Below are 25676 nucleotides of genomic sequence, written 5' to 3' on the forward strand. Positions count from 1 at the left end.
ATAAATTCATACTTTTACTTTAAAACATCTGAACATACGCTTACTTACCCTGTGATGCCAGATGTAACGTAGTCTTTCCCTAAGTAGTTATAACCGTGGCGAACGAGGTCTTCACACACATCTTTTACTTTACTGCCTCCAAAAGCAGTGCCGTAGTGGAATCTGCCATCTAACACGCCTGCCTTGCCGGCCAACAGCTCAATTAACTTCCCCACCTGTGGGGTATAAACAAAGTGAGTGAGTACCTTCCTGTGATATAGAAATCCTGTTTGTTTATTTAATATGGACTATTTCCCCAAAGAATTATGAGACCACTACGTAGTGATCATTAATGACAGTAAATATTTGTCGCTCTCTCACTGTGTGGCGGACTGTTAGAAAAGCTTGATAGGTGTGATCTCAGTCTGTGCCTCCCTGAACTGCTGCAGGACAGGCACTGTGACTCGACTTTACACATGAGAAAACCGAAGAACGCAGAGGTTGAGCAACTTTCCCGTAGCATAGAGCCGGTAAGTGGTGGAGCCAGGATTGTAAAACCACCACAGAAAGGGAGACACATTAGGTTTGACACAAGCAGTTCTTTTTGCTGAGGGTAAGTTTGCCACTCAGAAGACTGCTCTGGAAGGCAAGGCACACCTACTCCACATGCTCTCTGCACAAGACAGTAGTCCAGCACTGTCCAAAGCTAGGGACCTACTTATTTGGCTAGGGGTCAAGGGGCCCTTTCTATAAATCACCTTCAAGGTCCCATCACCTCCACTGACTGCAAACCAGCTGCCAGCTTTCTTCCTCTAAAGCAGTGCCTCTAAAAAACATACTGACCGTCATTCGTGACGGGAAGCCGTGTGGGTTCATTATGATGTCCGGACAGATGCCAGAATCACAAAACGGCATGTCTTCCTGAGGGACGATCAAACCACAAACACCTGGGGAGAGATTTCACACCTTGTAAAGCAAATTGGCAGAAAAGAAGAATACAGTACTTAACTGGACTCTCCCCATCACTATCTCCATTTCTGCTGCTCGCAAACCTTCCCCATGGTCTCTATCAAGAGTAACAAAAGCAATTTCCAACAATCCTGTGACACAGTTCAAAAATGGCTGTCCTTGCAGAAAGGCAGGGCAGCCAGTGGACTGGCCTGCTGGTACGACACACAGTGGTGCCGTCGGGCTGCTCGCCCAACCTCTCCTGCCACCGAGATGGGACAGCAGCAGCTCCACTGGGCCCTGGTCCGTCAGTGTCCCTGAGACTCCAAGAGCAATTTCAGTCCTTGTTGGCTTGTCCATGACCTGCCACACACTGTGCCCAACCACAGGACTCCAGGTTCTCCGACCACCAAACACAGAACGAACTGAGTGACAGGTGTGTTAAACTGTGCTTTCTCAACCCATGACAAGGTGTTCTCGTGTGTGGCTGGTGAGCTAACAGGTGTACCTGTTGGCTGCAGAGAGCTGGCTGGTTGGCCGATTCTTGCCAGGGCTTCCCTGGCTGAGTCTAAAATGCCCTAAGGAATTTTCATTCCCATAACTTATAACAAGTGAGGAAAGTGATCTTTGCTCAAAGTTGTAAAGTTGAATAATAAAATCAAATACCAAATTATTCTTGGAAGAAAAGACTAAAATTAGAAATGTGTTCTAAGAATAAAAACATACAGAACAAAAGCCTACCAACTCCATGAACACTAATAGTCTCTTAAATTAATTGACCTTTATTATTCCTTTAGCAGTATTCTAACTTGGAGGAAATTCTGTTGCTTAAATACTTGGTAACTCCTCTTATCTCCTTTCCATGGTAGGAGAAACAGGGGTATAATTTAGATTGTTAATCACAACCTATACAATTTAGAACTGGAAAATCAGTATACAATGAATGGCATTGGACAAAAAAAAAGGTTTTATATTAGTGAGATAAAATTCCTTTTCCCTTGTATATAAACTATTAACTATCTTCAGCTATTGAAAAGAAACTGCTCTCAAAGAAACTTTTCATTGCTCAGTTTGATTTCTACATAATTACTCAAACTATTTTAAAGTGAAATTTGGGAGATGTACTATAACCATCAAGAGCTCAAGTCTAAAGTAAAAGTATACCATGTGCCTATTCAACACTGGTTATTTTGATTTTTAGTGGCTGGCAATAATATGGTAATTAGGTTCGTGGAGTTAAATTCTCATGTATGTAGGCATTTTAACTGGCTTTTTGGTTGAAGTTGCATTGTTTATTATAAAGAAAGTATGCTTTCCTACATGAAGAACAGAAACATTCGGTTCGCTTTATTTCAAATTCAGCCACAATGTGTTAGCATTTAAATCAAGCAGAGTGTGTGACCCTCCTATCTTCCCTCCAAAAGTCCATCTTGTCCACATTGAAATCAATCTGACAAAACACTGGGACTACTGGCAAATCTCTGAAAGAGATGAAATTGTAAATTGAGGTGCACCACCACCAACACAAAATGTTGGCAGTGAACAAAATGTTACAAACAGCAATTCCTAAAGAGGCGGGTCCTGGGATGTACTCAGGTGAGATGTCATTTGGGGCAGTGAGGAGATGGTGGGTCCGGCTATATCTCTAAAAAGCAAAAACAAAGAGAAACTGCAGCCCCCCTTCAGCAGCAGTTCGCGGGGCGTGCCTGGGGCAGCGCAGGAGGAAGCCGCTGGTTCGCCCTCTAACAAGAGAAGGTGGCAGTGAGGGGCAGGAGGGACCGGAACCCAGGGAGGAAGCCTGGCACACTCACACGGGAGGAAGGTCAGGAGATCTGCATTCTGCACTTTCAATTTTATCCAACAGATTAATTCCAGCAAAGATAACTTCATTTTGTTATTAAAATGAAAGTAATGCTCCTCCCCCTGAAATCTGAATCTCTAATAACTCTGCTTGAAATCTGATTAATATTTAGCATACAGCTTCCTTTTTGGGAAGCTATTTTCTTATTAGTCCTTTTTTGACACTGCATATAAAAATACATAAGTAACTTTCAGATTTTTCATTCCAGTATAGGAACTGCTTTGGCAACATCTGACTCAAGGGCACCTGTACGCCCAAAATTAAATCTTAGCTAACTTAAAATTACTTTAGGCTCTGAAAACCCTTTTATATGCCAAGATGGTTCCCATAGCAGACAGCCCTGTGTTGTTTGTTTTGTGTGAAAGTGAATGATAAAAGATCCATGAAATCGACACAGAAAGCCAGAACAGCAGAAAGAACTGAGGGCTCTCCATCATTGCGGCTTCTACCCTCTGCTGACTTGCAGAACAATGGGAGCTACACATCCAACTGCAGATCTAACACAGCTGTGCATTTCATTAGATGAAGAGCACTAGTGACACAAGTAAATAATTAACTTATTCTGGTCCGCTGACTGTGCTTATGAGACTAGTCATAGCTGACAGATTTTAATACGAGTTAACACAAAGAAACCATAATGAGCTTAGAAGTTAAAACAAAATATTTAGACAGAATTTGATGATCTCGAATCTCAAATTAGACAGATGATTTTTAAAAGTTTGCATTTTTCTGAACTCATTAGGGGGAGAAGAGAATTCTCAATCTTAGAACCAGACTTTTTGTTTAAATGGTATTTCTCTATTTTACAATTATTCAAATCCTTAATCAAAGCAGGAAGCTTTCTTTTTTTATTTTCAAGTGGAAAATTGTGATTTGTTTTCTCCAAGGACAGAGCATAAAATCTCTTTCTATATTTAGAACTCTTAAAAGTTATAGTCACTTTTCTTTAATGCTGGTTTAAAAATGTAAATGATATGCAGTCTGCTTCAGTGTGTTAAAACACTCCCTGGATCCTTGAAAAGAGGACGGACTACGAATAAACCATCCCTAATGGAAGCTATTGTGGAACCATCACTGATTCATACCTTCAACGCTTACACAGCAGTTCAGGTTTTAAAATCAAGTTTCGTCCCCTGGCTGCCGCGGGCGTCCCAACCCCACTGTAGACAGCACAGCCTCCTGGCAGGGAGACGCAAACACACCCGGTCCACAGGCCCAGAAACACTGGCACGCTCAGAGGGGCCACTGGGAATTAGACCACGGACCACACTGCAAACCTTTAATGAATGAAAACAGATACCAAGGAAAAACTGGGACACAAAAAGAGCATAAAGGTTCTACTGATACCCAGTCAAAATAAAATGTCATTCTGTCACCATCTAAATTTCACGTGGTGAAGGTGAGAATTTAGGGAGTCTAAGGAAACCACAGTCTGACCCCCAGGCCACTCAGGAAAGGCAAGTCCAGGGACCCACTGCCGCTGCACCTCAGTGCCCCAGACACCAGAGGGCCCGCACCAAGGGGTTGTTTCTATTTCCATGGCCCAGCAGAACAACATATGACTCATTTTAAGAACAGGTAGAAAATCCATAATCTGATGAATCATTCTTAGAAAGTATTTCTATTTATAAACAGCAACTGACTTGTTCAAAAGTCACTTTTGGCTTTTTTTTTTTAGGTTGTTTTTGTATGACGGCCCTATCTCAGTTCAAACAGGAGAAAAAAAAGAAAGTAAGAATGTCATAAAAAAGGCAAAGAAGAACTAAAGCATCCTGATACCATATCAAGACAGGAAAGCAAGTGGCAGGTGCAGAAGACAACTCTAAGGACATTTTTGATACAAGAGCTGCTTTGATGTGATTTCGATGCTTTGAGAACTGATCAGCAAACGGTTTTCTACTGTGTTGACAGCCAGGTCCCATTTCAACATCACATTCTGTTTCACTTTTTAACTTCAACTTTTTTCTTTAGCAAGTCCACCTTCCATGTATAACCACTTTGGGACTAAATGTACTACTCTGAGGTCGGTGTATACTCTTACTCTTCCTTTTCTGAGCGAGGAAAGAGAGAGACTTGTTTCCCTCAATTACCAAGCATATGCTGAGTGACAAGTGCTGTGCTGGAGGCAGGGACATAAGCAGCAGCTCAGGGACACAACTCCTCTTGAGGGGAGTCCTACACAAATCGATCAGACTGAATACTGAAAATGAAGACACAATTCAGCTCGCTACATTCTAATGCTCTTTCTGCAGTTACCTATTAGATGGGGCTATTTATTCTGCCCAGTTTAACACTCTGCATGAAACAAAGGGTAAAACAACGCTGTGATTTTTTGCCATCGGTCACAGTGCCAGACAAGGGCTGATACTCAGTAAAGGAGTGATCACTCTGCAATGCCTGGTCCTCATGAGGTTCATAAACGCGTGTGTGTGTGGTGGGGGGAATGGCATCCGTAAAGGACATCACCTCACAGACTCTCAGATCCATGCAGGCCAGAGATCAAGGAATCCTGTGACCTCAATTTGACTCTAGGCTGTGCAAGCGACATGGTGTTTCCTGGGGAGAAGCACCCCCTTCCGAGGAGCCTTACTTGTTTGGTCTTTGTAATGGGAACAATTAGCACCTATTTCATGAGTGAGTTGTGTCAAAAGGACAGATGAGAGGTACTAATGTCTGAGAGGTACTTTAAGGTCCTTAGAGAAAGGCAGCATCTAAATCCAAGGAATTATTATTATATAAGAAACCTAATTATCCTCAGCAGGAAGCAAACTAGCAAAGCAAAGGAGACCAGCGCAGTGAATGGAAGAAGCAAGTGCAGTTGCACCGACTTCGGCTGAAGAGGCTGACACGCCGCTCCCTCAGGCCGGGCCGCGCAGATGATTTCACACGGTCAGGACAGTGTCTCCTGTTAAGACCTTCACAGGACTCGGGCTGCGCATTCCCAGTGTGGAGCAGTTTACTGCTGATGAATGTAGTGGTAAACGGGGCCAGAGGAGCAGCAGGGAAGGCTTTCAAGCCTGTTCGTATTAAGCAAGAAATGTTTTTGCTCTGAATAATCAACTCACCTCCATAAGCCTTTATATATTCAGAAATGCAAATCTCTAAATCAAAACGTGAAAGCTAACACAGGTGGTTACTCCCTTCCTTTTTTCTCCCTTTCAGTGATTGAATTAACCTTCTTTTATTTTCTCACCAGCACCTTAAATAATCCCAAGGGGGAGGGGGGGGCGAAAACTGTTGAATCATATTAGCTTTGTTCTGTGGTTGAATCACTTCCAGATCTATCACATCACTTGCCATATCCCGGTTGACATAATTTTAATTTGGCTCTTCCTTACATGTTAACAGATAAATAATGCATAAGAAAACTTGATTAGCTTTCTTATTAAAACATCACTCTAAATGAGAGGAGGCGCTAGAAGACAATACAGTTTTTACATGGCTTTCCCATGAGCAGCTGAATGGTCTGATGTGATAAATTTGCATAGTCTGAAGCACACAAAGGGCTGATTAATTGAAACCCTTACAGTGCTCCTGGAAGCAGCTATTGTAAAACAATAACCATAGGAACTTTACAAAATACACATGGTTGAATGTGTCAAGAGCTTAATAAAATGTGTTGAGGCTACACTATTTGGAAACAGGATTGGGGATTTTTATTCTGGGCCATAAAACACTAAACACCCTAATTTCAAAGCTTTAGTTGGATATTTACTGAAAGGTCAGAGGGTTACTGGCTAGCTACTGAAGTCCAAAATCTGTTCTTAAAATAGAAAATTAAGTAAAATCTCCTTACAATAAAGGTGTCTATGGAGACAAAATAATCCTGATTTCTAACATTAAAGTAACAGCTGCCAGAATTTCCTTTTGGACCCAGACTCTGCCGGCTTGTTTGGCATCACACACCTTGTCTTGGGGCTCGCACTGTCAGCTCCGCTGGTTCCCCTCCCACTTAGAGTCTTTCATTCAAGCAGGATCAAGCTAAGCAGAGAGCCAAAGACATCCCCACTCTGACGCTTCAGTCAAGCGGAGAGGATTTTAGAGGGTCTCAAGTACTACATAAGTACAAGGTGCTACTATTATTACTTTTAATCAGATTCTTTTCATTCTCTCGATTTTAGAAAACATGATCTAGAAAAAAGATATAAAGGAAGGTCTAGAAAAAGCATAGTTTTTACCTAAACCTTGTTTAACAAGTACACTTTCCTCTCAGCTTTCTGCCACATGCGCATTAACATTTTCCTACCTCCCACTAAGCCTCTTCATACCCACTGTACAAAGATTCCCCAGTGTGCTGGAAAGTCAGGGTAGCTTTTCGTTTCTTCTAATAAACAATCAAAACCTCAATAAATCAATTCAGCAGGTTGTTGAGTAACTTGCTAAATGAAAAGTGGAAGCAAGTGATCTTATAATGAAGGTTTTGTTGAACAAGAGAGGGTCAAAGATGAATCTTCTAAACAGTTTTATCTGTGAAAAAACCTTATGAACCAAAAGGTACACTGAACCTGTCCATAAAAACCTGCATTTTGAGAAGACTACACCTTTGTTTTAAAACAAAGGTTGACTTTATTTGAATGATCTATCTGAGGATTTAGGGGAGACACCAAGGAGTGTTTGCCATTCTCTCGGATTTGTAGTAATGAAGCAGCTCTGTTTGCCAGGACACACGTGCTGAAGTGCAGTTCTTCCTCTCCTCGGGAACACTGTTCGGTGCTGCTGCCCAGCTCTGCGGCCTGCTCTGCTGAGGTGCTAGCCCCTTTTTCACGCGAGACTGAGAAACGTTCTTTCATGGAAGTGATATATTGCTTTCCCCCGACCCCACATCAAAGGAGTCCCCGGTTTCCTCCCTCATTGTGAATGGCAGCAAGAGAAAAAAGGAAAATATATATAATAATCTGGTTTGCCTGAGCAATGAAATAAAACTCAGAAATTCCCTAAGCTGACTGATAATTATTGTTAAAGAATTAAAAAAAAAAAAGAGCAGGAAATCTGCTCACCCCTCCTAAGCATCAGAAAAAGCAAGGCTCAAGATAAAGACGTCTGCTTTTGATGAGTTACCTTTCCCAAGAACTTATTATACCACAGTTCAAGGGGTTAACATGTTATTTTGATTTTAATAAACAGTCCAGTCCTAAACACGACTCCAATCCACACTGTATACAGATGTCTCTTCCTATCTTTAACTCTCTCTGCAAAAGGATCAAGAAAGGATGTAAAGGGAAAACATGAGGAACGCTCTAGACCCACGTTCCGCTCTACTTCCCTCTACGGAGCATCACGGTGCATCTACTGCAGTGGGCGCGGCTTCGCTCTGAGGCACCAGGTGTCTAGAACACTTGAGAAGGAGAGTAAGAGTCCAGGATTTCAACATTTATCTCCAACTGAAGTTGAAACAAAACTAAAAATAATTCCCCTCCCTTATAAACACACAACAAATTCAGACAAACACAGAAGTGTGCGGTGAGTGAGTCCTGACTGCTTTTCAAGCTGGAGTCATCTTCATGGGAACTGGGACACCATCTTTAAGAAATACTTTCTCTTTCCTGCACACATGGCTCTCTGCTTGGCCATCTTCCACTCCCGAGGCCATAGAAGGCAACGCTGCTTATTGGGTCTATCACATTTTCAACAGCTCCTGATCAAGCCCTTTCACTCCTTCAGTGGGATTTCTCTGATCAGTTACATCCAGTGTTTTCTTATCACACGGCACTGACATTGATCCCCAGCCATTGAGTACTGAGTCGCCCGCTCCAGTTCACCCGCTCACGCTGTCCTCTTCAGTCTTCCTGAGCTCTTTTATAACACACAAACCGCTGCTGTTCAGTTCCCTCTTCACATGTATTGCATTTAGCTACTAATTATCCTAACACCTTTGGAGTGTTCGAGGTCCAGCAGGACAGACACTCAAGTTCCGTGAAACGAAGTTGTCACATCTCCGATTGTCAGAGGACATTTTAAGAGGCATCTGTGCAGAATTCAATCTGTATACTATGTGTGTGCAAAAACAGTCTCTAATAACAGCTCTGTCAAAGTCAACTTTCAACAAAAGACAAAAGTCAGGCAATTTGCAGGGCCACGCTGCTTTCTAAACACCAAGAGCAACAGATTTAATGCTCTACTGGGAGGGGGGGAAGAGGTGGGCACATAGATAAACTAAATCAAAATAATCTTTACACTTTTCCCATGTGTCAGCTTGCAGGTGGTGTTAAAAGAAAAAAATAGTATTTCCAAACCACTCTCCATGTCAGGAGTGAAAACCAAGGCTGCCTAACTAACCCCTGGTCTTACTCTGGCATGTATCTAGGCCGAACCGGAAACAACTCACTGCAGGATCACGGTGTGACAACTACACCCTGAGAATGCCCAACACTATGAAATGTTATCGGCTCATTTCAGGATAACCACGAACAGCAGACACGATGTTGCAGACTACATTCTCCATTTCACCCACAGTTTACTTGCCAACTTCCAGCTTTAGGTCCGATCCAGTCCCTCTCCGGCCCCCACAGGAAGGGCGGGGTTGCCGCGTGGGTCCTTGGAGACACCGCCCTCGGGGCCCACTGCACGGGACCGCCGCTCCCTGCCACTGCTCCCCTTCCGGTTCCCACCACCACAGCTGGCCCGCTGAACCAGGAGACTGGTCAGATTTGAGGGCTCAAACATTTACTTTCCTTTACATCTGCTCACATTCCTAACAGATTTTGATTTTTAACTAAGAGTACTAAGACCTGACCAGAGAATTAAAGGGAGTGGGAACAGTGTTTTACAATGAGAGGAGTTCAGAAAGAAAGAGATACCCGAACACCCAGCTCTATGTGAGGAGTATGTGTATTTATGTGGGAGTCTGGTAGGCATTTCTGCAACTCAGTACGTGGGAAATAGTATTTACTCTGGATTCGTGGCTGATGAATGCTATACAAAGGTGTGTATCCACGAAGAATGAGAATTTTAAGAAGATGAGAATCTTAAGAAGGAAACGGAAAAGATAAATTAAGAAATATTAGTATTAGGTCAGTCTCAGGAAAAGGCTATATCTTATCCAGGGGGAAATCTCAGGGAAAGTGGCAATCCAGGGCACGGAGTGGTAATGAGGTGCCAGAAGAGAAAGCTGTCTTATCCAAATTTAGCAGAATAGGCAACGCGCTGAGAATCAAACACCTGCACTGCAGTCCTGACTGTACCGCACGGGCTGTGGTAGGTGCTTTGCCAAGCTTCGATTTCCTGGGTCTACCTGGTAGGAACAACAATACCAGCTAAAAGGTTAAAGGATGGAATACAGATGAAAATGCTTGTAAATTAATAATACACAAAAGGCAAAAATACTGTAAGTTTACATGCAGATGACTCCCAAATTTTATCTCTAGCCCTAACCTCTCCTTGAAGCTGCAGACTCTATATCCAACTGCCTACTCAACACCTTCACTAATGGGCATCTCTAACCTGAGGCCCAAACGCTCAACCCCTGCCCGACGCCAAAAAAACGATTCCGTCCCCAGTCCTCCCCACCTTGCTCATCACCAGCTGATCAGGCCACAAAGCTCATCTGAGTTCCTGTCTTTTCCTCCCAACATCTCAGCTATTGGCAAGTCCCGTTGGTTTTAACTCCAGACCATATCCAGAATCCATCACTTCTGTCTAATTTTCCACTGCTGCTACCCAGTTCAAGCCATTATTCTCTCTTGCCTGAATCCCTGCAACAGTCTCCCTGCTACCCTCCTTGGTCCCCCCTCCAATCTGCTCTCCATACGGAATCCAGGGGCTATCTAAAAAGAGTAACTTAGACCTTATCTCTCCTTTGCTTACACTCACCATCCAAAAGCCTTGCTGGTTCCCATCATATTCACAATGAAGCCCAAACTCTTTTCCTTCAGGCACAAGGACCCACAGGATGGGCCCGTCCAGTTTCTCTGGCACAGGGCTGACCAGACTGGCCTTTTTCTGCTCTTGAATACACCAAGCTCATTCATGCCTCAGGGACGTGAACTTATTTCTCCCAGGTTTTTGCTCCGCTGGCTCCTTCTGACCCTTTAGGTCTCAGTTCCAATGGCACTTTCTTCAAGAGGCCGTTCCCAAGCGTCCCTCTAAAGCACGCCCTACTACCCCACACCAGCCACTCTTTCACACCGTCCTCCGTACACAGCCCTCGTCGTTATCTTAAACTGTCCTGCTATTATTTTTCTTTACTTCTTTTCTGTTTCCTTTCCCAAGAGAACATGAACTCCCGGAGGGCAGAGGCCCTGTCAGTCTTGTTTGCCACTGTATTCCAGCCTCTAAAACAGCAGCTGGTACCTATAAGACACAGAGTTGCTTTGTGATTGGTGCCCTCATTTACTAAGCTTAAAACCACAGTCCCTGTGGCCCTTTTCCTCACTTTACTCCTGCTAGTCAGCCAATCCCATTGCTTCGCTCTTCTGTTCCCGCCCCCTCCCAAATTCATGTGTTGAAGCCTTAACCCCCAGACACCTCAACATGTGACTGTATTTAGAGACAGGGACTTTAAAGAGGTAATTCAGGTTGAAGAAGCCATCAAGTGGGCCCTAATCCAATGTGACTGGTGCCCTTAGAAGAAGAGGGAGACATACCAGGATGCACTCCTGCATAGAGTAAAGACCGTTCGAGGACACAGGGAGAAAGTTGCCATCTGCCAGCCGAGGAAAGAGGCCTCAAGAGAAACCAAGCCTCCGGACACCTTGATTTTTGACTTCCAGCCTCCAAATCGTGAGACTATAAATTTCTGTTGTTTAAACTACTCAGTCTGTGGTATTTTATAAAAGCAGCCCTAACGAATTAACAGAGAGCCTTTTAAACTTTTCAAAAACATTTCCAGACAATGTGAGGCTGCTCATGGCCTTGACTGCCCCAGGCTGACTGCTCATGGCCTTGACTGCACAGCACTGCTGAGGGCTGTGGGCGTCTACATCTCGGCTTATCTGTCACCAGTTCTTGACCCATTGGGAAGCCAGGGCCCCGAGAACCACCACCACAGTTTGGGGCAGGAAGAGTGGGGGTGCTATAAAGGAAACCTTCTTGGGGGGAAAAGTGGTCCAACAGACTACTGATCACATAGACATCTGTGGAGAAGCTGTTGATGGTACCGAAGAATAGTGATATGAGTAAGAAAAATTAAGCAAATAAAAATATGAGATTACTAACTTCAAAAAATAAAGTGATATAACAGAGGAAACACACTCACCAACTGTTTGGTTTGGAAGTGAATAATATTTATGTAGTAACAATAATGGAATCTAAATAATTCAGTAATCCAAAATTTTAATAAATCTACACTGAAAGTGGACGTGGAGAGTAGGGAAGAGCGGTAACTAAGTGCTCGGTCCTGCTACCATTCATGTATTAGAAAACCAATATCTAAAGTAGGTGAGTATATAGTTATCTAAGGATATCACTGAGAAATGAAGATAAAAATTTAAAAAATGCTTCAGGGAAGCAAAACTGGAACAAAAGCAGCGACTGAAGTTTTTCAGTACAACCTCCCCCTTTTCTGTACTATTCAACCTTTTTAAATCATGTGCATTTATTATTTAATTAAAATTATACTTGAAGGAAATAAAAATTATGTTCAGTTATGGGTTCTATGTCATTCCTTCCTTTATGTTGTTAAAAGATTACACTACTTATTTTTGTTTGTTGTTTTTTTGCTCAATCTTTTCAATAAATCTGATGAAGCTGTAAAAGAAGGAAATACCAAGGGAGTCTAGGCTAATCAGAAGGTTTTTACCCTTGGATTAAAAGCCATCTGGAAAAGGAAAACTGGCAAGATAAACTCCTCCCTGCAAATGAAAGGTCACCTAAGCCCAGGAGAACTTCTTTCAGCTCCGTACAGAGCTGTATAGTCAAAGCCCCGCGAAGACTGAGGAGACAGATCTTCTCTACAGGCTGCTGTCTCGGGCCATCGTGGGTTAGAAACCATCCCTGTCGATGAACAGTATCCTTAACGCATTAACAGTCTGAGAAATGCAATAGCACAAAGACTGGCATTTTATCTACAGGTCTGCATTCACAGGAAATCACCAACCAAGTGTGTGGTAGTAGTTTAAACATCTCACTTTCAAAAGTAGTGCTTTGTCTGCACTATACATACACACGCTCACATGTAATAAATACATCAAGACCTGTGTAAAATCAATGCATCAAGAGTAGAGAATCTGACCCTGTCCATTTCCCTACCTTCTATACATTCAGATATTCAAGAGTCATCAACTACCTATCACAAATCTGCTGTGAGAGAGGGTCTTTCAGACTTCATGAGAACATGAAGACATAGTCCCGGACTGCGGAAAGTTTCGTGGAGTGAGAACACAGTGGATAATCCCTGAAGTGTACGCCAGCCTTCAAGTCTTGGCACAATACTCTGACAGAATAAAGCACAAGGATTTGGGATATGCAAAGTGTGTAAAGTGATTCAGAATAGAGATATTCTCTTATGGCGTGCATTTTGGAAAGCTTCCAGGGCTGACATTTTATAAGATAACAGGTCGAGTAAACTGGAGGCTGTCGACACGGTTACAGTCATCCCGGAATGACTTAGGAGTGCATCTCAGACACTCTCACAACCAAGAGAGAAATGGAAGCGGTTTCAATGCAGAGAATTTCATTGTAACTGGTAAGCAGCAGGAAGCACTAGAATCTCAAGATATGTTTACAAAAACTCAAAAGGTAGTAAGAGTTAACATCTTTAAAAACTGTAAAGCAAAGATGTCAAATTCACACTTATACATGGAACCAATTCTTATAAAATACTGACAGGGTATCATAATCCTGCATCTGTCAACTGAACTAAAGATGCTTTTGATGAAATAGTCTCTTAGTCTGAAAAACTTTGATGTGCTGACATCTAAGGCTGGATTGATTGGTCCAAACAAATTGTAATAATGGATACACTTGCTTGGCAAACAAATAGTTAAAATCAGCAGGACCATAATGTGCAGTTATCTTCTAACCAACCAATTACAAAGAAGATACCACTCTAACCATTTATAAGCAAAGGTGAGATTCGAGGTTGCAGAGTGGAGTGAATCTAACCCCCAAGGTTCACGACCATGGCTACACTTTCTTTGCACTTAACAGGTACGTGCCAGGCACAACGCTCCTTGCTTAACAGTCAGACAGGAGTGAGTTAAAGGGTACGCAGTTTAGTGGGGCTGCCAGGGTTCAAAAACTAGTTCTACTACCAAACTGGGGACCTTGGAAAAACTGCTAATCTCTCTGTGCCTGTTTCCTCATCTGTAAAACGCAGATGATAACAGTCCTACTTCCTAGGACTGTGTGAGAAGCAAATGGGTTAGTACCGAGTGCTGAGACACTGCCAGGCACACACACAGTTAGTGCTAGCTAACTTCTGTGCTAGCTACTGCTGTTGCTCCTACAACTAGCAAGTAGCAGGCAGAGCCAGAATTCAAACCCCAGGACAGCCTTTCCCACACTTAAACTACACACACACACACACACACACACACACACACACACACACACACACACAGAGACTAAAAGAGAACTTACTGATAATGAGTTAATCAGCAGTGACACAGCGCTCTGGTGTGTGAAGATAAAAATCAAAACGCAACCACAAGTGGACGACACCCCACCCAGGAGAGGGGATGCCTGCAGCGGACGAAGCACTGCACTGCAGTCGGGAGACCTGCGCTCTCACCCCAGCTCGGCAGCCCACTAGCTGGGGGCCCGCACCTCCCCCTCTGTTACACAAAGGGACACATAATGCGAAGGCACCTTCTGGTGCCGACATCCTGATGCTCTGACCTCACAGAACACAGGGTAGTTTAAGTACGTACCTTTCATAAAAAATAGGTATTACTATTAGTTTTTTAAACAGCTAGCTGTACTTCAGTAGCTACATCACCTAGAATGTACTTATAGTTATAATTCTGGTCCAAGAAGTTGCAGAAGGAAATGAATAGCATAGAGAAGCAATTCTATAGTATATTTTTTAAAAAGTTTAAAAAACATAAACAGGTTAATCTGAGAAGTAAAACGAGAACAATTTTGATAACAAGGTAATAATTTTTCAAACATACTAAGCTTTTAACAGAGGAAAGATATCAAACATATCTCACCTCTGTGGTTAATAAATATTTCAGTATATTCAATTTTATAACCGAGTGGAGAAGTGAAACAACCTACCTTTTTGCCCATGACGACTGCTGAATTTGTCACCAATCTCTGGACGCCTTGTCTGTCTCAGCAGCATTTTTATCAGGAAAGCATCTTCGGCATTTGAAGATATCATCACTTTTTCAATATATGAATCTGTTGCCCCTTTGTAGCTAATGTGAAGAGAAAAATCAAGAAAACAGAGTTTTCAAACTGCCATTTATGAACCTATCACCTCCAGCCATGTTTTATTTAATATCTACCACAGAATATTTTGACATTCCCATTCTGGGCTCTGAAAAATGACTTTCATTTGCAACATTAAATTCAAATGTTACAGTTTCCCCCTTCCAGTCCTAGTTTAAAACAGCTAATGTTTAATCTTCGCCACACATACTGTTCACGTGTTGTTATCCCCTTATTGTAGACACGGAAAACTGACTTGCCCAGGACATTGAAGTGGACCCGGTTCGGGGTGACCACCCGTCAGACTAAATTCCAAGTTCTGAGTCACTTTTGTTGACTGAATTTTCCCATTACGAGGTTTTTCACACACTGTTTTTCATACGACAAACATTATTGAGAGTCTACCGTGTGGCAGGTCTGTGTGGGCTCTGGACACACACAGGTGGAGCAGACACGGCTCCTGCCCACAGGAACTCACAGTACAATCAGCAGAGTGAGCAGGGAAGCACAGTGCAGACAGTGCCACACCCAGAGGGACGACAGTGAACACTGGCAGCAGATGCAGTGACAGTGGATGGGGAGGGCAGGCTGTCGAGGACTGCTTCCCAGAGAGGTGGCCCAGGGGCTGAGACCCACCGGCAGAGGGGCGTTCAGGCAGAGGGCGCAGGCGGAGCCCGTGGGAAAGGCCTGCGGAGGGTGGTGTGATTCTGGAACGCGGGGCCCAGTGTGCAAAGGGCTATGGAGATATGCCAAGAATCACGAATAGTCTTGTACGTATTATTATTATTTTTAATCATCACCCAAAGATATGTTATTGATTTTAGAGAAAAAGTGATGGAGGGAAGGACGGAGTGGGGAGGAGAGAGGGAGAGAGAGAGAACACCAATTTGTTGTTCCACTTATCGATGAATTCACTGGCTGCTTCTTGTATGTGCCCTGAGCAGGAATCAAACCTGCAACTTTCTGGCGTACAGGACAATGCTCTAAGCAACTGACCCACCTGGCCAGGGCTTATTACGTATTATTTTGTTTGGCCTTCATCCAGCAGGCAACACTGTCATTGGGAGTTTTACTCAATCTACTCAAGTTTTACTCTTATTTACTCAAGAGAGTCACACGACCAGAGGAGCCCGCTGGAGAAAAACCACGCTGGCAGCATCACGGAGAGTGTGTAAGACACGTGGACAGGTGCAAGACCGGAGGCAGATGTGCACTGATGGACAAGTAAGAGTCTGGCGGGAGAGGAGGGCCAGAACTCAGACCGCAAGTGGTGTCACTGAGAAGACAAGAGCGCAGCTAAGGAGACAGAACCTGCAGATCCAGTTGAACCTACAAGCTTTGGCTTTGCTTGGCAGGTAAAGGAAAAGAGTCAGGTTTGTGTTGTAGGTGACTGGTGGGATGGTGGTCCCACTCATAGAGGGAGGGTCCCCAGAGGAGCCTGTTAGGGTAGGGAGGAGGAGGATTTTGTTCTGGATGTGGGACATCTGTAACGCTGTTCCAAGTATGGAGCTGAAACCACGCAGATGGCTGTTTGGAAGTCATCAGCAAAAGGAGAGTGACTGGAGCACTGACAGTAAGTGATTCTTCCTATGTATTTTTTTATCCTCACCCGAGGACATGCTTATTGATTTAGAGAGAAGGGAAGGGAGGGAGAGAGGGAGAAGAACATCGGCGTGATTGGTTCTCTCTCATACACACCCTGACTGGGGACCAAACTGGCAACCTAGGCGTGTGCTCTGACTGGGAATCGAACCTGCGGCCTTTCGGTTTACAAGACAATGCTCCAACCAATGGAACCACACTGCCCAGAGCTGACTCCTCCCATGCATTTCCAAAGCACACCCAATACATACGTGATCGGCACATCTTTGTACTGGGGTTGCTGCGGCACGCCGCTTCCTTCCAGGGGAATCTGCGTCACTGTGGGCATGGATTTATTTACGAGCACTTGTTTGTTTTCTACTTTCTCACCTGAGCAAGTAAGAAGGGTTAGACAAACTGTTATCATCCATGCAATATGCAAAGATTACTGGGGTAAAAACTACGAGATTAGACTTAGTCTATGAAGCCGACACGGGGAAAAAATGAGTCCATACCGTGGGAACTAGAGTGTAGAAGCTCGTTTGTAGTTCTGCAGGCCCAGATGAAAACAAATCATAGATACGGACTGCAGTGAGCATAAAACTAAGAAACTGATATAGGGGACCACACTGACAGGGGAAATGTCATGTCAGTAGGTAGCAATTTTATATATCTCTTTGGGTGTTAGAACACATGTGGACCATTTACTTCTATGAACAGTTACTTCAACCAGTAAACAGTAAGTCACTGCCAGGCTGGGCAAAAGAAATCAAAAGATTTCTTTGATTTTCCTGCTGTTCTCACCTTTGCTTTGCACCTTTCCTGGGGAGGCTCAAAGACCAACTACTGCAGTTCTGCCATAGCACTTGTTTCCCAGCTGGGTGAAGAGAGAAAATCTCCAGGAAACGAAGGCAGCCAAGAGGGGAAGCCACGCACCGCGCAGCTCAGGGCACCACCGCAGATGCAGTACTTGCCGCCCAGGCACCACGTGACGAGGTCATGCAGACTTCCCACTATAAGTCTTCCCCACCCAGTCTTTCTCTTCATCTCACCACAGCTCCTGGCCCCTGGTCTGCTGCCAGAGCTCTCAGTTGGCTCTGCTTTGGCTCCCCTGCTACTCCTCTCTATGTGGTAGTCAGAATGATCATTTCAAACCGCATAACTGATCCTGTCATTGCTTCTAGGATCATAATGAAAATGCTAACATGGCTACAATCCCCGGCCGCCCCCGCCCCGCTTTCTAGACGCATGTTCACCATACTCCCCAGCACTCTGTTCTTTGTGGGCACACTGGCCTTCTTTCAGACCCTTCAACTGTCAAGCTGCAGGACACCTGCACAAGCCCTTCCCACTGCTTAGAACACACTCCTCCCCCTCTTCATTGGTCGACTTCACTCATCCTTCACATTTCAGCTCACTTCATGGGAAGGCCACCCCAATCTTCTTGATGAGGGTAAACACTCTTGTTACAGAAAGGCTTCCTAGCTCCTTACACGATTCCTTAACTTGGCTGTATTTGCACGTTTGTGTGCACTCCTCTGCTCAATGAGTTTCCCACACTAGCCGTAATACTCATAAGGGCAGGGGCTGTAGGTTGCTCCAACCCAAGTCACTATGCACTTGTAATTAAGATGGAGTCACACTTTTTAGAGGCATGAGATCGATTCCAAAGTCAGTCTGTAAGCGAAGTGTACAAATGATGAAACACCAGTGTAGATGCTGGAATATGACCTTCTTATTTTAACTATTTCACTAAAGTGGATTTTCTATGATTCAAAATTATAACTAGGAAAGTATAACTGGAATAGATTATTGCTAAGTAAAAACATATGCATAAAAAGACTAGAATGAAATTCACCGAACAATGACCATACTGGCTAAGACAGGGGTTATTTTCTACCCCATTTACCAAATATTCAGATATCTCATTTTCGTAATTTCAAAACGCATATATTAAATGTTTTAGTGACTTTTACCTGGAGAGCAAATGCCATCTGCATCTAAAATTTCGTGTCGCCAGATGGGTTTCCGCGTGGCCGCGTCCAACATCGGCCCCATGACTTTATCAAAAGTCTGGTTAGTGTATCGTTTCAATGTGCACTTAGCATTTTTATATACAAGGCAACGCCCAAAACCTAAAGTGAAACCAAAATGGGTGTCAGAACCACCAGAAATACCAAACTATGAGAAAACACAGGTTTGTGTTATTCAACAACCCCCCTCGTTCTAGTTCCCTTCTCCCCCTACAACAATCTACATTTGGATGGTCTGGGATGGGCCAAACCGATAAACCACCTACGCGTCAGGACTCCTCCCCTTACCTACTGTCCAGGTCAACACTGGAACCTCCAACACCATTTGCGGCATGGACTATACATACGCTATCATGTCGGAGGAAGGTTAAGAGAAACCCAAGTGTCGCTGTGGTTCTCTCAGAGCACAGAGCCACAGGATGTGAGAAACGAAACGCGCCTTAGTGATCACTTGGCATAACCCCCTCTCACGGGCACTGGTGCCAAAGAAATTAAATGGTCAAGGTCTCCCAGGAAGCTGGTGGCAAAGTCGAGACAGACCAACTCCACCAATCAGCCAGGATTCCTCCTACATGTCATTTTGTTGCATAACTTCTGCTAACCTTCTCTGAAAAGTTTTCCTTTTTCTGGTATTAGCAATCAGAGGAAGTCCCAAAGAAGTAAACAAAAAAATTAATTTTTTTGCAAAGAGCACAGAAAATGAAAAGAAACAATCAAATGATTTTAATGACAGAAATAATTCATCTCTGTTCTGAAGATTAGTTTACTTTGATTATATTTTTAGATCACATTTACCCAGTGGGCGAGGGAAAAGGCCTGAGATTAACTAGCAATCTACACATTAATAAGCAAAAGGAAGAGAAGAATACCTTTAGATGAAGCAAAAAACTCAACCACTGACTCCCACAAAAAAGTTTATCAGCTCTGGAGGACCCCAAAAGAGCTGTCATTCTTTCAACACTAAATATCATTTCCCAAGACCCTGTGGCTGCATTTCTTTTATCTTCCCTAGTTTGGTGAAACAGTTTTTCTTTTCTTTTCTTTTTTTAATTTTTACTGAATTCATAGTTTTTTTCCCCAGGCAGCTATTTTAAACTTGATTCTCTATCTCTCCAGGATATATTAAGCCATGTCAAGAGTTCAGTTAAGTAGGAAAATGTTTCAGGATCAAATGCTGGCTATTACTGATGAAATAAATGCATGGCTATAAAATGCTTCATTTATAATTCTTCAGCAAAAGCAGAGCACTTGCAAGAAACCTAAGAATATGAATTTAGAAAATCCATCAGGGAAAAGTGGATTTCTAAATAAAATTTCACTGCTCCCAGGCAACTTTTTAAAATGTGAAGGTGACTGTTCGATAAAACACATTTCTACAAGTGGACAACAGATGAAGACGTCTGCATGTCTTTGATAAAAGTCTTAGTCATTACGGCCCCAGTAAATTGTGTATGGCCATAATAAGCTCGGCTGCAAGAGCCAGCTGCTTTAGAAACATTATATGATCTTCAAATTTTGTACGGTGGCCATTAACTGCAAAATGCTGGAGTGCAGTGTGAATCTGAACTGCATGAAACCAAGCAGCGCTTTCCTCTAAGGGTACATGGACATTGTATTTACAGGTGGTAGCCTAACAGCTAGTGAACAGTACACTCAGGTCATTAAACTGCGTTGAAAAGTTTCTGACAGATATCACAAAGTCTTCAGATTTGCACATAAACGTTACCAGTTAATCAGAAAGGAAAACATCCAGTTTTAAAGCACGGCTGTTGTCATTAGGAGGAAAAAAAGAGGCATAAATTAAGTGCAGCCAACATTAATGCCAAAGACACATGTCTAGGAGTACTATTACGGCTGCCTAGCAACTACAAAGAGTGAGGGGCAGGCAGAGTGGGTACGCCCGAGAGGAAAAAGAGGAACCGAGACCATGAAAGGAGAAGTCGGACTTCAGGTGGTGGCTTACAAACCATTATTTGGTGACCTGCAAAAGGGAGCTATCAAGAAACAGAGAAAGAAAAATGTAACAGCTATAAGTCATATTTTTAAATGCATACACATTTAAAAATTTTTATCATTATGCTAACAAAAAGGTCTAATATTATGGGGTTGAGGTATACAATAAATAAAATAGCCTTTTACATACAAATATTGTTACTACCCTACCAAAAGGGCTTATTGTTGAAACTGTACTGCATTTATTAGAATTCCTGCTGGAAAACAAAACAACTCTTACATATTTGCCATTGAGGAATTGTCTCAATTCACCAATAATGTAAAATAACAACAACAAAAGCCTGTTTATTGATACATTTAACAAATTACTTCTATATAATATTCATTTTTTTAAAAAGTCAACACCACAACGTAACTGCCTCCAACAACATAACTGGTTGTACATTATACAATACTAATCACTCGAAACTGACATTAACGTTTTGACACCAAGTAATTTCTACATCGATCGTCCCTACATCTAACCCTGTACCAAGCACTTTCGGTGTTAGAGCTTTCCAAATTCACTTACCTCTGTCCAGTGAGGCCTTGTTTAAAACAAGCGCGTCTTCAATATCATAGCCACTGTAACTCATCACAGCAACTGTTGCATTCTGTCCAGCTGGCAGTTTCTCAAATTCTATCAACTCGATGGTCTTTGTTTTGACCATAGGCTTTTGTGGGTATGCTAGCAGATACATGAGAGTATCAATTCTGTTCCGCTGGTTGTATCCAATGGTACCTTCATTGACATTGGAAAAGAAACCAAATGCGATATTCTATTATGTCAAATAATTAAGTAGCAATGAATACAGTTATAAACACATTAATTTCACTAATTGAAATGGAGAAAATCTTCTGGTCAAACATTTCCAAAGCAATACCCTCATAGTAGCTAACAACTTTTTTAAATAATTTTTCTCAATAATATTAAGAATTCCACAAGGAAGAAAAACCACACTCAAGATGTACTGATCTAAATAATTTCAACCTTTTGGAGTTGTACAATTAATCCCATTTGAGGAATTTTAGTCTCCACTGGTTAATTTCGAAGTCAGTCAGCAGTTCTGTATTTGGTCCTACTATACTCCAGGACGTGTCCAGTTGCTGGGGGAAGGTAACCAGAGCAACCCCCAGAGCTGATAGGTAAGGAGTTTATACAGTGGGGCAAACAGATAGAGTTCATAAAAAGAAATCAACAATTACAAAAGTTCTAAATGAAAAAGAAAGTCGTAGAAAAAGAATAAGAGCAAACTGAAAGCTGAGAAGAACACATTTCTCCATTTGCTTAACTATTCATTTATTAAGCAGTTCATAAACACCTATTCTGTGCCCAGCAGTGGAGATAAAGAGGACCGCGCCTTTCCCCTAAGGAATCCAAGCCCTGTCCAATCAAAGATGGGGTATATAGCAATCAGCCTTTCCACCTGACTGGACCTCAAAAGAGTTCTACTGTCAACTAGAAATGAAATCAGAAGGTTAGTCACCTCCCCTCCCCTGAGCTCCGTCTCCCTTTTCCCTGCAGTTCATTCGGGTTCACTATCGTGTCTGAAAAGGCAGCTTTCACTCTCCTGGGGTTGGTCTTACTGAGAGACCTTAAAACTGGGAAATTCATGTTTGCCCTACTGCTGAGCTTGAGTGTGGGCTACCGAGCCTCTTTAGCTTCTCCCAGGTATATCCCCTTTTCCCTCTGCGTGGCTAAGAAGGTAGCTGGAAATCTCTCTCTGATACATGTGCTTCCATAGAGACACATCCACAACACCCACACACCCCAAGACGCCTGTGTATCATTTAATGGAGTTAAACTCTAAGGTGAACTAAGACCCAAAACTCAGTGTTTCTTTTACCTTTTTCTCTGTACTCATGTCATTAACTCAACAGCAATTTCAACTCAGGAACAAAAATAACCTATTTAGGCATGATGAAAGAAATTCTGAAATCTATAGAATACTAAAGAAATAAGCACCTAGTACAGTGTTGGGCTCACTATAGATGCTCAATAAATATCAAGTAAATGACATTGAAGAACTGTATTATATTCTTCATGATAGCGTATATTTGTCCTTAAATCTCTAGAAAATGCATCAAGATTCAGCTGAAAAACAATAGCTAAACTGAACTCGTGAACTTTTTATCCAGTTTACATTATAAATTGCAATTAATTCATGTTACTTTAGTGCCAACTAATAAACTGGACAGGATACCTGGTAATATATCACTTACTGTTTTAGAAATAAAATCACTGCTGCTTGGGTTGTGGTCAAGTTCACTGGTACTAAGTTTGTCCTTTTACATGAAATTATTTGAAGTTCATGTTGAGATTTCAGCTCCAATTGTATACTTTACCCAGCTGAGGCAAGGGTTCAGGCACTCTCCCACCAGGCTGCCAAACACGTCCTCTGAAACCCGGGACAGGCGTTATCATGCAGCAGGGGACCATGAGCGGCTGCACCTCTAACAATGGTGAAAGAGACTGGCTCCTGATGTAAACTGCTACAAGGCCCAGACATAATTCTTGGGCATTACCACTGACCGCTGAATGGATGGACGACAAAACGGTTTAGCAAATGTTTGGTGCTTGTGATCTCATCAGAAGTTTTTCTTTAAAGACTTTGAGAAGAACTTGAGGGAATGTACATGTACAACTATTTTTAGCAGCACTGACAATGGTGTGGAGGTGAAAACATGATTTACGAACTATGACTTCTACATTGTAAAACTGCAAAACGCCACCATACCCCGTAATTACTATAAAAATTATGACCGACTGACTAGCTATTTTGCCCAAAACAAGCTTTTTTGAGAAAGCGTCATACAGAAATTAAACTGTAAGACTATTCTGGGTGAAGTACATGTTCAAATTAGAATGCTTCTATTAACATTTTCAGCTTCCTTAAAAAGGGCATTGTATGAATATAATAACTAACAACAAGAATATCTATAAGCTGAATTCTCCTTTTACAACCCCATTTTGCCCTAACTATAGTCACCAATGATTTCAATTTCTTACTACCAGGGTATAATTTTTCTTGCAAAGTCATATCTTCTCTGTCATACTTTCTTACAAAGTTACAAGCTGGCATGGAAAAGTATTTAAATGTAGGTTAAAACAGTGAAGAAGTTTATTTTAAGGTGGGACGAGAAAAGTTAGTAAGAACGCACAGAGCTCAGAAAATGCATACTGAATAAAATGAAGCTTCGTGCACTTAACTATTTTTCTGTCTTCCTTTGCCCAGTTTCTCTTTATTCAATCAACATTATTGCATACAATAAATTTCATCCATTCAAGTTCTGACAGACACACACATCTGTGAAACCACCGCCACGGTCAAGATCTAGAGCATTTCCAACTCACCCAAAAGAGCCCTGCCTCTGTCCCTGGCCCCAGACAACCACTGACCTATTATTCTTTTATCATTACAGACTGGGTTGCATTTTCTAGAGTTTTACACAATGGGAATAGACAGTACGTACATTCTCCTGCTGCTTCTTTCAGTTAGCATGACTGTGAGACACACCCACGTGGTAGTGTGTCTCACAGCTCATCCCTCTCGCTGCGGAGCAGCGCTCCACTGCAGGCATACACTCACCTGCTGAGGGATTTGGGTTGCTGTGGCTTCTGGGCCACTGGGCACGAGGCTGCTCTGAATGCTCATGCACACAACTCTGTGTACTCTTTTCTTAGTCAATGCACACAAGTGGGACTTCTGGGTGGTGCCACTAGGGGAGGGTTAACTTGAAGGAACTGCTCTAGAATTTCTCAAACTGATTACTGGACTTCACATCCGCACCAGCAGTGTACGAGCACGCAGGCTGCTTCCATCCTGACCAATGCGAAACGCGGGTCCTTTTCACTTCAGTCATTCCACTGAGTGTGCAGTGGCATTTAGTTTCAAATTGTATTTACCTGATGACTAATGATAGTAAATATATTTTTATGAGCTGATTGATCATTCTTATTCTTTGTGAAGTGTCTCATTTTTGTTCTTCCCATTTTTCAATGGATCTGTCTTATTAGTAAAGAGTTCTTTCCATATACTGAATACAAATCCTTTATCAAATAGATATATTGCAAAGACTTGCTCCCATTATGTGGATTAAGGTCTTTTTCATATTCGTTTTCTCCCTTTTAAAAAAATTATATTTTATGGACTATACTGTTACAGTTGTCCCAATTTTAGCCACTGTTCATGCCCATGGGCCATGTGTATGAGTTCTTTGGTTACTCCACTTCTTGCACTTTACAGCCCCGAGGCTACTCTGTAACTGCCAATTTCACGTTGTTAAGTACCTTTCTCCCAAAGAGCAAAAGTTTAATTTTGAGAAAGTCTAATTATTTACTTTTTGATTTTTATAGGTTGTGGTTTTGCACTCTATCTAACAAATCTTAGATTATTCAAGGTCATGAAGATTTTTGCCCATTTCCTCCCATGAATTTTATGGTTTTAGCTCTGACATTCAGGACTATGATTCATTTTGTGTTAATTTTTTTGTATGGTACGAGGTAGAAGGAGATGTCTATTTTTTTCTATTATAGATATACGTAGACACATTTTATTTTGTTGAAAAGATTTTCCTTTCCCCCAAACTGCCTTGAAACATTCATTGAGAAACAACAGCCCATAAATGTGTGGACCCATTTCTGATTCTCGATTCTGCTCCGTTACCCATAGGTCTACCCTGTGCCTTGGTCTCAATCTGCCTTCACTGCTGTGGCTTCAGTTAAATCTTAAAATCAGTTTGTATAAGCCTCCCCACTTAGTTTTTTGTTTCAGAAATTCTTTTAAAAAATCTGCACCTGGTTTCTTAACAATTTTAATGTGCTCAAAGATCCATTCACTCATTGTAGAAACGCTTAGTAAGTACTGACCACACTCTACTTAGGCTGGCACTATGCTAGACACAAGGGGTAGAGTAATAGACAACACAGACATATCCCTATCCTCAAGGAGCTTATAATCCACAGTCTA

General features: G+C 42.4%; 1 protein-coding gene across 3 annotated transcripts in view; it reads right to left on the reverse strand.

Moving 5' to 3' along the window:
- Positions 1 to 25676, reverse strand: part of POLR3B (RNA polymerase III subunit B) — a 168027-nt gene that overhangs the window by 74721 nt on the left and 67630 nt on the right. For all 3 annotated transcript variants that reach the window (XM_053661850.1, XM_037160488.2, XM_037160486.2), the window contains 6 exons: positions 21239 to 21448; positions 18658 to 18816; positions 16954 to 17071; positions 14945 to 15087; positions 823 to 926; positions 49 to 215 (listed from right to left, as the gene is read on the reverse strand). In XM_053661850.1, the coding sequence (XP_053517825.1) occupies positions 49 to 215; positions 823 to 926; positions 14945 to 15087; positions 16954 to 17071; positions 18658 to 18816; positions 21239 to 21448 (901 nt within the window). The remainder of the gene's footprint in view (positions 1 to 48; positions 216 to 822; positions 927 to 14944; positions 15088 to 16953; positions 17072 to 18657; positions 18817 to 21238; positions 21449 to 25676) is intronic.

Source organism: Artibeus jamaicensis, unplaced genomic scaffold (genome assembly GCF_021234435.1).
Source record: "Artibeus jamaicensis isolate MK-2021 breed Jamaican fruit bat unplaced genomic scaffold, CSHL_Jam_final contig_233, whole genome shotgun sequence".
Classification (NCBI taxonomy): domain Eukaryota; kingdom Metazoa; phylum Chordata; class Mammalia; order Chiroptera; family Phyllostomidae; genus Artibeus; species Artibeus jamaicensis.